Here is a 15,967-nt window from a genome sequence, read left to right on the forward strand (position 1 = left end):
CTGACAAGTCGCATCAAACACTTGTGTCATTTATATAGGATGTCTCACGCCTCTGACATAGCAGAAGACGTCTCCCCTCCCAGCACGCCTGTTAGGCCACCCACCCCTTTGATGGCCCCATCAACAGCCGAAAACCTAGATAGTCCTTGTTCATTGAGGTCATGGACTATTCCTAAAATTGCTGCGGAACTCAGGCGTAGGGGTGTACCATATCCGGCCACGGCAAGGAAAGCTGAGCTTTATAGGATTATGATGACAACTTCAGAGGCCCCTCAACCAGGATCCAGCTCACAGGACAATATGAACGAAACCTTAGCTGGGCTGCAAGTCACCATGACATCGATCTTGGCGTCCATTAGCAATATCAGCCAGAGAATGGACAGACTGGAAGCACCCGAACCAATTATCGTGGCACCAGACATCAATCTCACACCAGAGGTTGAACACATAGCAGCACAGGGTAATGTGGCAGGGGCACAAATGGCACAAAATCTTAACACTCATACCATCACTCCAGCACATTTGGTACCTCCTAACATTAGGAAAGATATTTTAGAAGGGAAAGATGTCAACCTTATTTCCCTTCTTATAGCATCCCAAGACGTGATAGAGAATAAGACCTATAATTAAGGGGATCTGTCAGTGGTGATGAAAGCTAGAGACCCCAGACTAAGTAAAAAAATTAACCATACCGGAGTTTGTCCTAGCTTTTGGATATATAGAGATGTTGTATGCACCAGTTTTCCACATCGTAGGGAAGAACTGGATTTATATTTGCACAAATTGGTGGATCTGGGACACAAGTACGGTGGCCATACCTTTTTTGAGTACCACAAGTCTTTTTCAGCTAAAGCAGCAGCAGCTTTGGTACAATTCAACATAAGAACAGATTGGAGGCATTTAGATACTGAACTTTTTTGCCGTCATTTTGCCGGGCTCGTTCCACAGTCTTGTGCAAACTGTGCATCCAATTCCCACGCCACCAATTTGTGCCCAAACGAACCAAGTCTTCCAACTACCAGCTACGCAGCTCCAGGCACTAATAGTACTGACCAAAGGACATTTAAAGACAAATTAGGTAGGCCAATAGTTTTCCTAGGGAAGGCGCAGATATGTAATAACTTTAATGCAGGTGGATGCAGCTTCAGTGCTTGCAGGTTGTTACATGTCTGCACCATCTGCCACAGAGCTCATGCCAAAACGATGTGCCCTAACCGTTTGTTCCCTAAGAAATAACTGACAGAAGTCAATGTAGATACACTGGCCTTTTACCTTAGTTCACATCCATCCAGGGACTTGGTACAATTTCTGATCACGGGTTTCACAGAAGGGTTTCACACTGGGTTGGTAGCACTGCCTTCAGGCACGATTGAATGCCGGAACCTACAATCTGCCACTACTGATCCAACAACAGTAGACGGACTGTTGCAAGCCGAAGTAGGGAATGGTTTCATGTTAGGGCCATTCACAAGGCCACCATTCACTTGCTGGAGAACCAGCCCAATAGGCGTGGCACGTGGGAAATACAACAATAAAGCACGATTGATTATTGATTTGTCAGCCCCTCATTCAAGCACCACACCAAGCCTAAACTCACTTATACCTTCGGCCGAGTTTTCATTACAGTACGCCACAGTCGATAATGCTATACAGGCCATTCTGGAAGCAGGAAGGGCAGCTTGGCTACTGCTGAATATCTGCTGTTGTCCAGTGGTTATACACTATCTGGACGACTTCCTAACAGTAGAAAAAACAGACACGATACCACACAGCATCAACAAGACGGTTGCCTTATTCAAGACACTAGGGGTACCCGTGGCCGAGAACAAGACAGTGGGCTCCACTACCAAATTAACCTTCCTAGGTATTGACTTAGATTCAGCAGCCATGCAAGCTAGCCTGCCAGCAGACAAGGTTCAGAGAATCCGGGTAGAGATTGGGTCATTTCTCGATAACGGTACAACGTCGAGGAAGGACCTTCAGTCACTCCTGGGTTCTCTGAACTTCGCTATGAGAATAATACCACAGGGACGAGCCTTTATATCACGTCTCCTCAGGTTGTTACCCGATCTACCCAACGATGACAGCAGGGTTACACTGGACAGTCAGGCTAGGGCAGATCTGACCATGTGGTACCATTTCCTGTCAGACTGGAATGGGAGGAACTTGTTCATACCACCGTTAACGTTAGAATCCCCAGTGTTATGGACAGATGCCGCAGGTCAAGCAGGGTTCGCAGCCATCTTCGGAAACAGATGGTTGAGGGATGCTTGGCCTAGCGAAGCAGTAGGTTTACCCGCATTTACAAAAACTTTGGCACTTTTCGAAATCTACCCCATAGTGGCAGCAGCAAAAGTCTGGGGCCACTTATGGGGTGGTAAAGCTGTCAAGTGCTACTCCGACAATATGGCGGCTTGCAAGATTCTGAACAAAGGCAGGTTGCCATAATACAGCAGCTGACGCACTATCCCGTTCAAAATTGCAGGTTTTCAGACAGCTACACCCAACAGCAGAGGATTGGCCAAACAAGGCACCGCAGTTCAGAGACCTCATCCTGGACGGAAAACACTAATACAAGCCTCACTATCCCCAAACACCAGACGCACGTACAACCGTGCCTTAATCTTATTGCATAAATTCATTGCTGAATACGGTATCACGAATCACTACTGTTTAAGTACCATAGTGGCATTCACCGCTTTTTGCCATCTCAACTTGAAACTGGCACACAACACCATAGAACTTTATTTAACCGGAATACAGCATTATGTAAGCAACACATATCCTGGTATAAAAAACTTCCTGTCAGCACATCCCATAAAAAACATGCTAAAAGGCATAATACGCCTAGACAGCCCTAAACCTACTACACGGTTACCAATTGACGCAGGAAAAATCAGGGCCTTATCGGACATGTTAGACACCAAACCCTTCGATAATCAAACCAATAACACACTCAAAACAGCCATATACTTGGCCTTTTATGGGTTTATGCGTCCTAACGAACTCACTCTAAATAACATTAATAACAAGGGAAATATGCTGTGTGTATCACACTTAAACAAAATAGGTGATCACTACACCTTATCGCTAAAACAGTCAAAAACCAATCAGATGGGACCGCCTCTTGACATTCAGTTCTACCCAACCGGTAATCAGTGGTGCCCCGTACACTTATTCGATATATACATGGCAGGTATGGCGGACCAGCCCAAACAAGCTCCTCTCCTTACAATACACAGTCAACCCTTGACTACATCAAAGTTCATCAAATACGTGAGATTACTGTTCACAAGAATCGGGTTCGATCCCGCAGCCTATACAGGCCACTCCTTTCGTATCGGAGCAGCTACATCAGCCTCCAGCCAAAGCGTACCAGTTCATATTATTAAAAGGCTTGGACGGTGGAAATCTTCGGCATACCATCGTTACATACCTCAACCAGAGAAAGAGTTGAGGCTAGCTTTTAAACAGTTGGCTAAATAAGGAAACAATTGTTAATAATGTATGTGTATACGTAATAAAGTGTGGAATGTAAATTCTCGTTTTGCCCTCTTTATTTACAGGCCAACCCGTACGTTGGTTTCGGCACACCTCAACCGACTTAGTATATTATAATAATGTTTATAGGTATAAGGTCGGAATACGGCCTTCTTCCCTGACCACAAATGGGAAGGCGGAGCCTGGAGTTGTGGGAGTGGTTGCAACCGGCCTATTTAAACCCACTACTTACCTTCATACCTTGCTGACAGCGCTTGGTCACTTCCGGTTGCCCCACCCACCTCTCCACAAAGGAAATCTATTAAATGGTTGGCCCTCTTTATTTACAGGCCAACCCGTATGTCGGTTTCGGCACACCTCAACCGACTTAGTATATTATAATAATGTTTATAGGTATAAGGTTGGAATACGGCCTTCTTCCCTGACCACAAATATATATATATATATATATATATATATATATATAGAGAGAGAGAGAGAGAGAGAGAGATTGTAGCCGTATTAGTCCAGTGATGTAGATGTAAAAAAATTTTTTATCTTGTAATACCTTTTTTTTTTTAAATTCTTTATTTTCATTGTGCATGAAAGAACAATTGGCATGCAGGGCCACAACAGCAGCTGCATGCTTTTTCACAACATTTTAACATTGTAAGGCGTGGCAGATTAAACACGTGGCAGATTTTTTTTTTTTTTTTTAAAGAGAACACATAAAAAATAACTTGCTTGATAACATTGGTAAATTAGTTTAACCCCTTCACGACGGGTGACGGATGAGGTCCGTCATCCTGGGGATGCCGTTAACGACGGGTGACGGACCTCGTCCGTCACGCGGTAAAATTAACCCCAGATCGCCGCAATCGCGGCGATCGTGGGGTTAATGGTGCTCCGGTCTGCCTCTGCATTAGAGGCAGACCGGGAGCACCGGATCGGGCTGTCCCAGCTCATGTGCCCGCTCTGACAGCATGTCAGAGCGGGCACATGTGCTCTGTATACTCACCTCCGCCTCCCTGCACTTCCGGGTTCAGTGTGAAGTGCAGGGAGACGGATCTTCAGTGATCCTGCCCCCTGGTGTTAAAAAAAAAAAGTTAAATTAAAATCCCACCCCCCCTTTACCCATATTAATAAAAAATTAACCCCTTCCCTGCCAATTGATCACTGACTACAGTGATCAATTGGCAGGGATTACATTTTAATATGATCTGATTTTTTTTTTAACCCCTGAGGGTTAATTCTTTTTTTTTTAACCCTCAGGGGTTAAATTTATTTTATTAATTAATTTAAATATTTTAAAATTATAAATTTAGCTAGCTGGGGAGGGTGGAAGTTAGTGGGGAATTGGGGGATTTAGTGTTAGGCTAACTAGGGGTTAACGTTAAAAAAAGTTTTAAAATAAGCTTTAAAAAGTTAAAAAATTAAGTAAAAAAAAAGTTTTAATAACGTTTAAGTAAAAAATAAAAAAAAAATAAACCCTTTACCCAGTCCAAATAAAAATTAACCCCTTGCCTGCCAGTCTATCACTGCCTACAGTGATCAAAATACAGATCACAGTATTATACTGTGATCTAATTTTTTTTTAACCCCTGACGATAAACTTTTATTTATTTTTTAACCCTCAGGGGTTAAATTAATTTAATTAACTAATTTAAATATTGTATAATTAAATATTTTGCTAGCTGGGGTGGGTGGGAGTTATGGGAAAATGGGGAATTTACTGTTAGTGCTGCTTACTGCTAGTTAGGGGTTAACGGTAAAAGAAAAAGCTTAGAAAAATGTTAAATCTGTAAAAAAAAGTTTTACGAAAGTTTAGGAAACTTTAAAAAATGAATAAGCAAAACAAAAGTTTAAAAAATAGTTTTAAAAAGTAAAAAAAGTTTTAAAAAGTAAAAAAATACATTTAATAACGCTCATTACCACTACACCTGGTACAAGCTAGCGGAAAAATGATCCCACACTAATTTTCAAAATATGCCTTTTGAAATACCCTGGGATGTCTTCTTTAAGAAATGGTATGGCTTTATGGAGTATTTGGATTATATAGCCTGGTAAAATACTCTAAAATGGGACATGGGCACAGCGTAAAAATGTAAAGTTTGAAAAAAAATGGAATGGCTGTGTCCCAAATGTGCCCCTCCGATGTCCACATATACCTGGCAAAGGTACATACGGGGGTATTTTTGTACTCAGCCGACATAGCTGAGCAACATATAAAGTATTATAGAGTGGTGGTACACATAAGGTTTGCAAAATATACTGTGCAAACTCACTTTGTGTGTCAAAAAGGCAGAAAAAACGCTTATTACCACTACACCTGGTACAAGCTAGCGGAAAAATTATCCCACGCTAAGGTTCAAAATATGCCTTTTGAAATACCCTGGGGTGTCTACTTTAAGAAATGGTAGGCCTTTGTGGGGTAGTTTGAATTTAAAACTTACGAAGATGCTTGGAAATTGCACATAGGTCCAGCGTCAAAATTCAAAGTTCTGTAAAAACTGATATGGCTTGGTCTCCAATATGCCACTGTAGCTTCACAAAATAGTGCCAAAGACATTCATTGGGGATGTCTTTTTACTCAGAAGACTTAGCTGAGCATAATTTGAAGGTTTTGAACTTAGTGGCACATATGAAATATACAAAATGCCCAGCAAAAATGCAATCCGTATGTCAAAAAATGCACAAAATTATTTTTTACCACATACTTTGGCATATATTGGTGAATAAATGGGGGCATGCTAAGGCACAATATGCACCTTATGATATACCCTGGAGTGTCTACTTTTACAAATGGTAGGCCTTTGTGGGGTTTTTTTGAACAGTCAAACTGTTATAATACCCCAAATGGAAGCATAGGCTCATTAAATCCGTCTCTCAAAATTCTACTGTGAATACTGAAAAGGACAGGTCTCCTGTATGGCACTGTAGCTTCATGAAATAGTGCCATAGACATACAATGGGGGTGTCCTTTTACTCAGAAGACTTAGCTGAGCATAATTTGGGGGGTTTGAACTTAGTGGCACATATGAAATATACAAAATTCCCAGCAAAAATGCAATCCGTATGTAAAAAATGCACACAATTATTTTTTACCACATACTTTGGCATGTAATGGTAAAAAAATGGGGGCATGTTAAGGCACAATATGCACCTTATGAGATACCCTGGAGTGTCTACTTTTACAAATGGTAGGCCTTTGTGGGGGTTTTTGAACAGTCAAACTGTTATAATACCCCAAATGGAAGCATAGGCTCATTATATCCGTCTCTCAAAATTCTACTGTGAATACTGAAAATGACAGGTCTCCTATATGGCACTGTAGCTTCACAAAATAGTGCCAAAGACATACAATGGGGGTACCGTTGTACTCAGCAGAAGTAACTGAACACATAATAAAACTTTGTACAGGAATAGCACACAACAACTTTACAAAATACACATGAGAAGTTCTTTGTTATACGTTTGTGTGCGAAAACCCCCCAAAAACACAATTTTACTCCAATATTTAGCAGAGGTTGGCGGTAAAATGGCTACGTAGAAAGTGTCAAAACAACCTTAGGTAAATAGCCTGTGATGTCTACTTTATATAAATATATACTTTTGTGTGGCAATTTTGTTTTATTTTATGGCTATTAGGCTTACAAGACAAACATACCAAATTCTAAAATCGCTCCATATTAAAATTTTATTTTACTCCTTCTGCTTTGTGACCTGTAACTACCAAAAAAAACTTAAAATCCCAGACACATTATATATTCTGTAAATCAGAACAAATAAATGAATTTATTTGTAATTACTTTCCTTAACCTGCACTAATTATGCACACATTATGATTGCAAAAACTGTAAAAAAAAAAAACCAATATTTTTCATTTTTTCTGCATTTTTCTGTATTTTTTTTTATAATAAGTAAGCATTTATATATTTATATGTTATATCAAATTAAAGCCCTTTCTGTCCTTTAAAAAACAGTATATAATATGTGTCGGTGCAATAAATGAGAGAGATGCAAATTGCAGTTGAACGCAAACAGCAAGAAAATGCAAAAATTGCTTGTGTCATTAAGCGTAAGTCAAGCTTCTGAAGCTCTGTCCTTAAGGGGTTAAACATGTGAAGCTTGTCAAGCTTATAGTTAGTGTGGTCTCGTTTGAGGTTCAGTTTAAGTACATGGCATTGCTTTTCTGTGAGGGTCCAACATTTATGCTTATGCTTTTTTTCTTTTTCTTTTCCTTTTCCATATATATCTGCTTAGATTCTAGCTATAATAAAAAGTTATGGACAAGCTACGCGTAATGCAAGATTCTTACACGTTATACATTAGCATAAGTATTTGTTCGGTTCAAGAGTATTAACCAGCATATTCAACCGCTGACACCGCCAGAGTAAGCATATTTTAAACCTAGGAGAACAATAAATGTTTAACTGATGTAGATTAACTACTTTAGTATCGGGAGCAAGTGGTAGCATTTGTTATGAGTGGCTAGGTCTACGGCCTCATCAGTGTCGCTTTATAATAAATGAGAGAAAAAATAAATAAATATATATATATATATATATATATATATATATATATATGAATAATGTGTACTGTGTCAGTCAGAACAGGTTTGGTGCCACCTTGAGATGCACCCCGGTAGCACATGCATACATCTATTTCCAAAAATTATAAAGGAAATCACGGTTTCACATTACATATACAGTAAATACATGGGGCATGCAGACTGGAACACATTTGGGGAAAGAGACACACACATACAAAAGGTTATTGATTAAGCAAATTACAATCTGAAAGTTATGACAATAGCTAAATTCCTGATCTACTAAATGAGTTATGTTTGAAATAAGTTGGTAATTTGTTTTTCAGACAAATTATTGGTTACTCAGTAATAACAAGTTAATAACCAACTAATAATAAGTTGTACTACAAAAAACAATTTCTTATTTACACAGACTGAATAATAAAAAAAACAAAAAAAAAAACGTGTTGTGGTAATAAGCATTTGTGTAGCTATATTTTTAGTGGCATTCAAACAGTGCATATCGCCGCATTATGGTCTGTTGCGGTCTTAGCAGAGTTCGCATGGGTTGGAGTCCGGCTTCATGTGGTGGCCTTGGCGTATGGGTGCGAAGGCCTCCCCCGGGGAATAAACTCTGGGGCGTTCGCGGCATTATCTCCGAGTGTGCTTGTGCGGTCTGCTGGGTGCGGCGTGAGTGTGAGCGAGCCTGCGGGTAAGTTGAGTAGGCCCAATGTCCCAACAGCTTCTTGCATGTCGCGTACAACATGTTTGGAGTCCCCTTTGTCGATGTGTATGGTGCGGCTGGGTCCCCAGTGATACCTGATTTGGTGGAGCCGTAGTAAGGCCGTGAATGTGTGCATGGATCTTCTCCACGCTAGTGTCCCGCCTGAGAGGTCTGCGAAAAAGGAGAGGGTCATCCCTTCGAAGGGTTAAGTGGCCTGTTTTCTTGTGGCTTCCAGAACCGCTCTTTTGTCTCTGGCGGATTGGAACTGAACTATTAAGTCCCTCGGGGCAGCCGGCGGGGCCCTCGCTGGCTTCAGTGTGCGGAAAAGGCCCTCCAGGGTGATTGCTTTTGCTGCTTTAGGGGTCAGTAGCTCAGTGAGGAGCCGCCTGACAAAGTGTGGGAGTTCTTCCTCTGGTATTGAGTCGGCGACTCCCCGGAGCTTTAAATTATTTCTGCGGTTCTTGTCTTCCTGTGCAGAAATTTGTTGTTCATGCTGCCAGGATTTTTGCTGTAGCGCCCGGACCGCCGCTTGGGGTCTGCTATCTGGGTGGTGTGGTCAGCGGAGGAGGCCTCCACCGCTCTCAGCCTCACTGTTATGCCCTTAATGTCTCCTCTTATCAGGGCCACGTCGGCCGCAATTTTCTCATGGTGGATCGCCATTAGTTCCCCAATCGCCTCCATAGTCACTGGAGTGGGAGTCTTCGTGTGTGTTGGCGCCTGTGTTGTCGATGGGGCTGACTTGGCCGCCATGGAAGCACTCCCTTCCTCATCTGATGATCCATCCGTGAAGTCGGAGCAGCCGCCATGCAGGTACGCCATCTTGGCCTCCGCCGCATCGTGCGCTTGCTGCCACAATTCCCCGATGTCCCTGTTCAGGCGGGGGTTGTCAGGTTTAGCTTTTTTGTTTTTGCGGCCCATTTGGTTCCTGCGGGTCTCAGGCGCACTCCCGGTGAGTTTAATTTGGGTGTGTGAGCCCTTAAGTCCCGTTTGTCAGACTTTCTGGCCCGGAGGTCTGCGGCCATGTGACCGTCCGCTTCAAGCGCTTAGCTCCGCCCCCTTGTAATACCTTTTTTATTGGACTAACAGAATTTTTTAATGACAACTTCCCTTTCTCAACTCTGAAGCATTTCTAAACAAGACGACACATACAATTCAAAGTTGAGTTGTAGTACAGGGGTTAAAGCGATATGAGTGCAGATAAGACAGGTTTTATAGAACATAGACACCATTCTTGCAGAGGGTCGTAAATATATTATGTGGAGATCACAGAGTGAGGGGGGAGAGAGAGAAAAAAACAACAACAAGTGAACAGTGCAGAAGATGGTGCTATAAGGGGGAGTATTAATATAAATAATGCATGAATTCCCATCCAAGAGTTACAGGATATAAGCCTTTATGCATATCCTGTAAGTCTTGGATGGGAATTCATGCATATATTAAAATAGCACTATAGGGTCAGGAACACAAACATGTATTCCTGACCCTATAGTGTTAAAACCACTACCAAGCCTCCTTGGCCCCCTTTGCATCCGTAAAGATAGTAAAATCTTACTTGTATTCAAGTCTGAAGATGCTGCCTCTTCCTCTGACCTCTTACATCATCAGAAGTGGTGGCCTGACCCAATCACAATGCTTCCCCATAGGATTGGCTGAGACTGACAAGGAGGCAGATCAGGGGCAGAGCCAACACAATTCAAACACAGCCTTGGCCAATCAGCATCTCCTCCAAGAGATGAATTAAATCAATAAATCTCTGAGGAAAGTTCAGTGTCTGCATGCAGAGGGAGGAGATACTGAATGTTTGGATGCATTTTAGGCAGCCATGAAGCAGGAAGGAACTCTAACAGCCACCTGAGGAGTGGCCAGTGAAGTTAGCACTAGGCTATAATGTAAAAACTGCATTTTCTCTGAAAAGACAGTGTTTACAACGAAATGCCTGAAGGTAAAGATTCTACTCACCAGAACAAATTCAAGCTGTAGTTCTGGTGACTATAGTGTCCCTTTAATACTCCCCCTTATAGCACCATCTTCTGCACTGTTCACTATAATATAAGTATTCTATCCATGAAAGATCTTTTAAAATGAATGCTATTTTGGCAAGGCATGGTGCCAGCTAACCCATAGGGGAAATATAATAAAGTTAACTCTAGAAGCAATACGCAAAGTCAGAAGATATGTATTAATATACTAGTGGAAGATTGTTTTTCTCACAAATGTGAGCTAACACATGAATTCTACAGGTAGCAATGGGATTAAATCAGCCCACGGTACATACTGTGGAGTATCATGACCTATTCTGCTATTGTCCTGTTCACTAGGGTCATGTGCACTTAATGAATTTGCCTCTTTACTGTTCTGTTTATGTTGTCCTGTTTTTGCTATGATCGAATTTTCCAAGTCTTGAGTAGCTCATGTAGACCAATTAAACCACCAAGTAAACCTGTTAAACGTAAATTCTCTGGCCTTTTTATTTTGTTGAATATTGGTAACCTTTATCATCTCAGTTACCCAAACAGTTTCTTTGTTGACATATATTCTCTTCTTCTTCTAGGTAGTCCCAGAGAGCTGGGAGGCTAGGAAGATGCCGCTCATTCCGTATTGACAGGATGAGAGGTTACCATGGAGAAGGCAACCAATCACAGCCTCCATGTCACTGTATGCCCGAAACCCGAGAAAGATCACTGGATTTCACTCATCACGGTCCAGACTTCCGCAAATCCTACCCACGGAGCGCCTCTGAGTCTTGTTCCCTTGATCTGCACTATTGCCCTTCTAGGAGTGTCGGCGTGACACCAGATTTCCCTGGTGGTCCCCTGAGCATGCCAGAACCCCGGTCCTCCAGTGGTGGCACCTACCCCAGAATGCACCATAACCCCCAACAGTACGATTCTTGTGATGAATGTATGGCCGCCATTGCTCATACCTCCAGTAAAATCAACCGCTTGCCCCCCACCCTGCTGGATCAGTTTGAGAAGCAGTTGCCTTTACACCATGACGGCTTCCACACCCTCCAGTATCAACGGACTAGCACCACAGAGCAACGCAGTGAGAGCCCAAGCCGCATTCGCCACCTTGTGCACTCAGTACAGAAGCTCTTTGCCAAATCACACTCCCTAGAAACACCCTCAAAACGGGAATACAATGGCACCAGGTATGAGGGACGTGGTGGGGATGGCTACCAGCACTCACAGTCCCGACACAGCAAAAGAAGCAAAAGCAAAGATCGCAAGTCAGAACCGAAGCACCGAACAAAGATGGCAGGTTGGTGGAGCTCTGATGACAACCTTGACAGTGACAGCAGTTTCCTGGTGTCAGCTCGTCATGCCATGGAGCACGGAGCTCCCTTTGGAGTGGACACTCCTGAAAGTGCCTTCAGAGACTTGACCTTGAAGAGTCTAAAAGGTGGAGGTAATGATGGAAAATGTCTAGCCTGTGCTGGGATGTCCATGTCACTGGATGGGCAGACACTGAAGAGGAGCACGTGGCACACAATGACCGTTAGCCAAGCAAGGGAGGCCTATCCTAGTTCAGGGGGCCATCACCAAGACAAGATAATGATGCTTCAGGATGCTAAGGGGAAAGAACGAGGGTATCATTACTTACAGGTATGTACAAGAATTTCAGTGCAATACTTTCTTTTAATCAGACATACAGCTTCATTTTTTTCAGTGATGTGGTACACAAATGACTGCACTTAAAGCTTAGTTGTAACGAAGTCATCACATGCTTTCCTTAGTTTTAGCATTTACAGTTTAACATACAGGGTTGCTCACTAATGTGAAAGTTTCTAGGAATTAAATGTGTTGAAAAGCCTAAACAATGTTATCAAATATTTTTTATTTTGTTTGCACAAAAACTGTATATAATGGCATTAAAATATTTCAAATAACATAGAAACATAGAATGTGATGTCAGACAAGGACCATTTGGCCCATCTAGTCTGCCCAATATTTCAAAATACTTTTAATTAGTCCCTGGCCTTATCTTAAGTCTAGGATAGCCTTATGCCTATCCCACGCATGCTTAAACTCCCTCACTGTGTTAACCTCTACCACTTCAGCTGGAAGGCTATTCCATGCATCCACTACCCTCTCAGTAAAGTAATACTTCCTGATATTATTGTTAAACCATTGCCCCTCTAATTTAAGACTATGTCCTCTTGTTATGGTAGTTTTCCTTCTTTTACATATATTCTCCTCCTTTACTGTGTTGATTCCCTTTATGTATTTAAACGTTTCTATCATATCCCCCCTGTCTTGTCTTTCCTCCAAGCTATACATGTTAAGTTCCTTTAACCTTTTCTTATAAGTTTTATCCTGCAATCCATGAACCAGTTTAGTAGCCCTTCTCTGAACTCTCTCTAAAGTATCAATATCCTTCTGTAGATAGGGTCTCCAGTACTGCGTACAATACTCCAAGTTATGTCTCACCAGTGTTCTGTACAATGGCATGAGCACTTCTCTCTTTCTCCTGCTAATACCTCTCCCTATACAACGAAGCATTCTGCTAGCATTCCCTGCTGCTATATTACATTGTCTGCCTACCTTTAAGTCATCTGAACTATTTACTCCTAAATCCTTTTCCTCAGATGTTGAGGTTAGTAGGGTATTAAATATCCTATACTCTGCCCTGTGTTATTATGTCCAAGGTGCATTACTCACATTAAATGTCAGTTGCCACAGCTCTGACCATTTTTCCAATTTTTCTAAATGTTTTGCCATTTGACTTATCCCTCCTGGAACATCAACCCTGTTGCAAATTTTAGTATCATCAGCAAAAAGACATAAATCTTACCATCAAGACCTTCTGCAATATCACTAATAAAAATATTAAAGAGAATGGGTCCAAGTACAGATCCCTGATCCCAAAGATTGCAGTTTATTGATTAACCTTCTATGTGGAACAGTGTCAAAAGCCTTACTGAAATCTAGTCTACTGCACCACCCTGATCTATTATTTTAGTTACCCAATCAAAAAAATCAATTAGATTAGTTTGGCATGATCTCCCTGAAGTAAACCCATGTTGTTTCTGATCTTGAAATCCATGTGTTTTTAGATGTTCAACAGTCCTATCCTTTAACAGGGTTTCAATCACTTTCCCCACTACTGAAGTAAGGCTTACTGGCCTATAGTTGCCCGACTCCTCCCTACTACCTTTCTTGTGAATCCGCATTAGTTCACAAGCTGCCAGTGTAGATATTGAATTAGTTACTCTTAAATTACTCTTAAATTATTATAAGGATGTTTGGAAATTACGATAGAGAAAAAGCCAAAAATTGCAATAAAGGTTAAAAATGTAGCAGAGGAAATAATTTAAATCCGTTTTTACGTTGGTTAATATATGAAAAATAACAGACAAATCCGTTAAATTTCATTTTCAGTGACTATAGATTGCTATATACCGTATTTATCGGCGTATAACACGCACCGGCGTATAACACGCACCTCATTTTAAGAAGGAAATTCTGGGAAATTTACCCCCCTCCCATAGTATTCCCCCCCCCCCTCATCCCATAGTGTTCCCCCCCTTTCCATAGTATTCTCCACCCCCTTTCCATAGTATTCTCCACCCCCTCCCATAGTATTCTCCCCCCTCATCCCCTAGTGTTCCCCCCCTCATCCCATAGTATTCCCCCCCACCCATAGTATTCTCCACCCCCTCCCATAGTGTCCCCCCCCCTCCCATAGTGTCCCCTAGTGCACTTTCCCTCCCCATGTCCCATAATTACTTACCTGTCTTGAAGCGTGGGCCGGCTTCACAGCGTGCACCGCGGTACTGGAACTTTAATTTCAGGTTCCGGTTTCCGGCGGGACTGAAAGGAAGTGTGCACACTTCCTTTCAGTCCCGCCGGAAACCGGAACCTGAAATTGAAGTTGCAGTACCGCGGTGCGCGCTGAACACCGGCCCACGCTTCAAGACAGGTAAGTAAATATGGTATATCGGCGTATAACATGCACCCATCATTTTCCCCCTATTTTCAGGGAGAAAAAGTGCGTGTTATACGCCAATAAATACGGTATTTGAGACACAGAAACATAATGAGAAAGGGGGAAAAGGTTTTTAAAAGTGCGTTCCTTATAAAAATTATTTAAAACACCAAACATTTGTTAAAACAAACAATAGTGCAATTCATTAGAGACACCTTGAAATTTGAACAATTACACCAGCTATCAACAATTATGTACTCTGTTATTTGAATAGGTCTCTATGTGTTTATAACTTTATATTCAAACCTCCCAACATTTCAAATAGACACTTTCATTTTAGGGGTGTGAATGGGGCTGTGCCCAGTGTAAGCTGTTCTGAGAAATTTTCGGTTACTTACTAATGATCTATGCAAAATGTAATTTAGAAGAATGTATAATATAAAAACATGGCCACAAACAGAAGGCCACTGGAGGTGCTTCCTGGGAAAGCGCTGTACAGCAGGGACGGTGCAAGGAATTCTGACGCCCTAGACAAAGATCCATTTGCCGCCCCCTTATAAGATAGTGTGTAATGAGTATTTAGCTGAAAAGAGACATGCATCCGTCAAGTGCAGCATTTTTTACATGCGTTCCACTAATTTCAATTTAGTCGATATACTCCGAAAGAAAATATGCTTTTATTTTCTGTGCCATGGAATACTCCAATCAGAGGCTTCTCATTGAGAAGTTTGCGCATGCACACTCGATCACAGCTTTACTATGTTTCCCATTGAGCTCTAGTTCAGCTCATTGAAAAGGCGCTATGTGACAGACAGGCAGATGTTCTTGCCACCAATTATAAAAGGACCGATTTCTATGGAAATCAGCACTTTTATAAACTTTCAAGAAAATGACAAACTCCAGACCTATAAAACACTTCACACATGTGTCAGCTTATACCGACATCATTTCTATAGCTCCGGTTTGGACACATTATTTAACAATGTACATTCATATTTGACCAGCCAAGAAAAGTTTACTATACAACGTTATGTGCTATAAAAAGTGTGTCTTGGTCTTATCGACTTGCATTACTGTAGTGCACAGCAAATATATAGAATATACCTTGGTAACCGACAGAGGCACATGGTTACTGCAGGATTTTAACTAGCTTGCGGAGACTACGAGTCGGTTTTGGTATAAATATGGTATTACAGATTATCTAAGTTATTACGTTTGATGCCAATGTATCTGTTTTTCGGTTCCAACATAACTGTAAAATCTGCATCTACGCCACGCCTGTCCTGTGTATGCTACTGTGTAATGTT

The 15,967-nt window shown here is 41.7% G+C and overlaps 1 protein-coding gene across 5 annotated transcripts in view; it reads left to right on the forward strand.

Annotated features, from left to right (window-relative positions):
- DLGAP3 (DLG associated protein 3) overlaps positions 1-15,967 on the forward strand; it is a 452,253-nt gene that overhangs the window by 308,077 nt on the left and 128,209 nt on the right. For all 5 annotated transcript variants that reach the window (XM_063454879.1, XM_063454869.1, XM_063454887.1 and 2 more), the window contains exon 3: positions 11,284-12,337. In XM_063454879.1, the coding sequence (XP_063310949.1) occupies positions 11,339-12,337 (999 nt within the window). In that variant the 5' untranslated portion in view covers positions 11,284-11,338. The remainder of the gene's footprint in view (positions 1-11,283; positions 12,338-15,967) is intronic.

Source organism: Pelobates fuscus, chromosome 1 (assembly GCF_036172605.1).
Source record: "Pelobates fuscus isolate aPelFus1 chromosome 1, aPelFus1.pri, whole genome shotgun sequence".
In the NCBI taxonomy this organism is placed as follows: domain Eukaryota; kingdom Metazoa; phylum Chordata; class Amphibia; order Anura; family Pelobatidae; genus Pelobates; species Pelobates fuscus.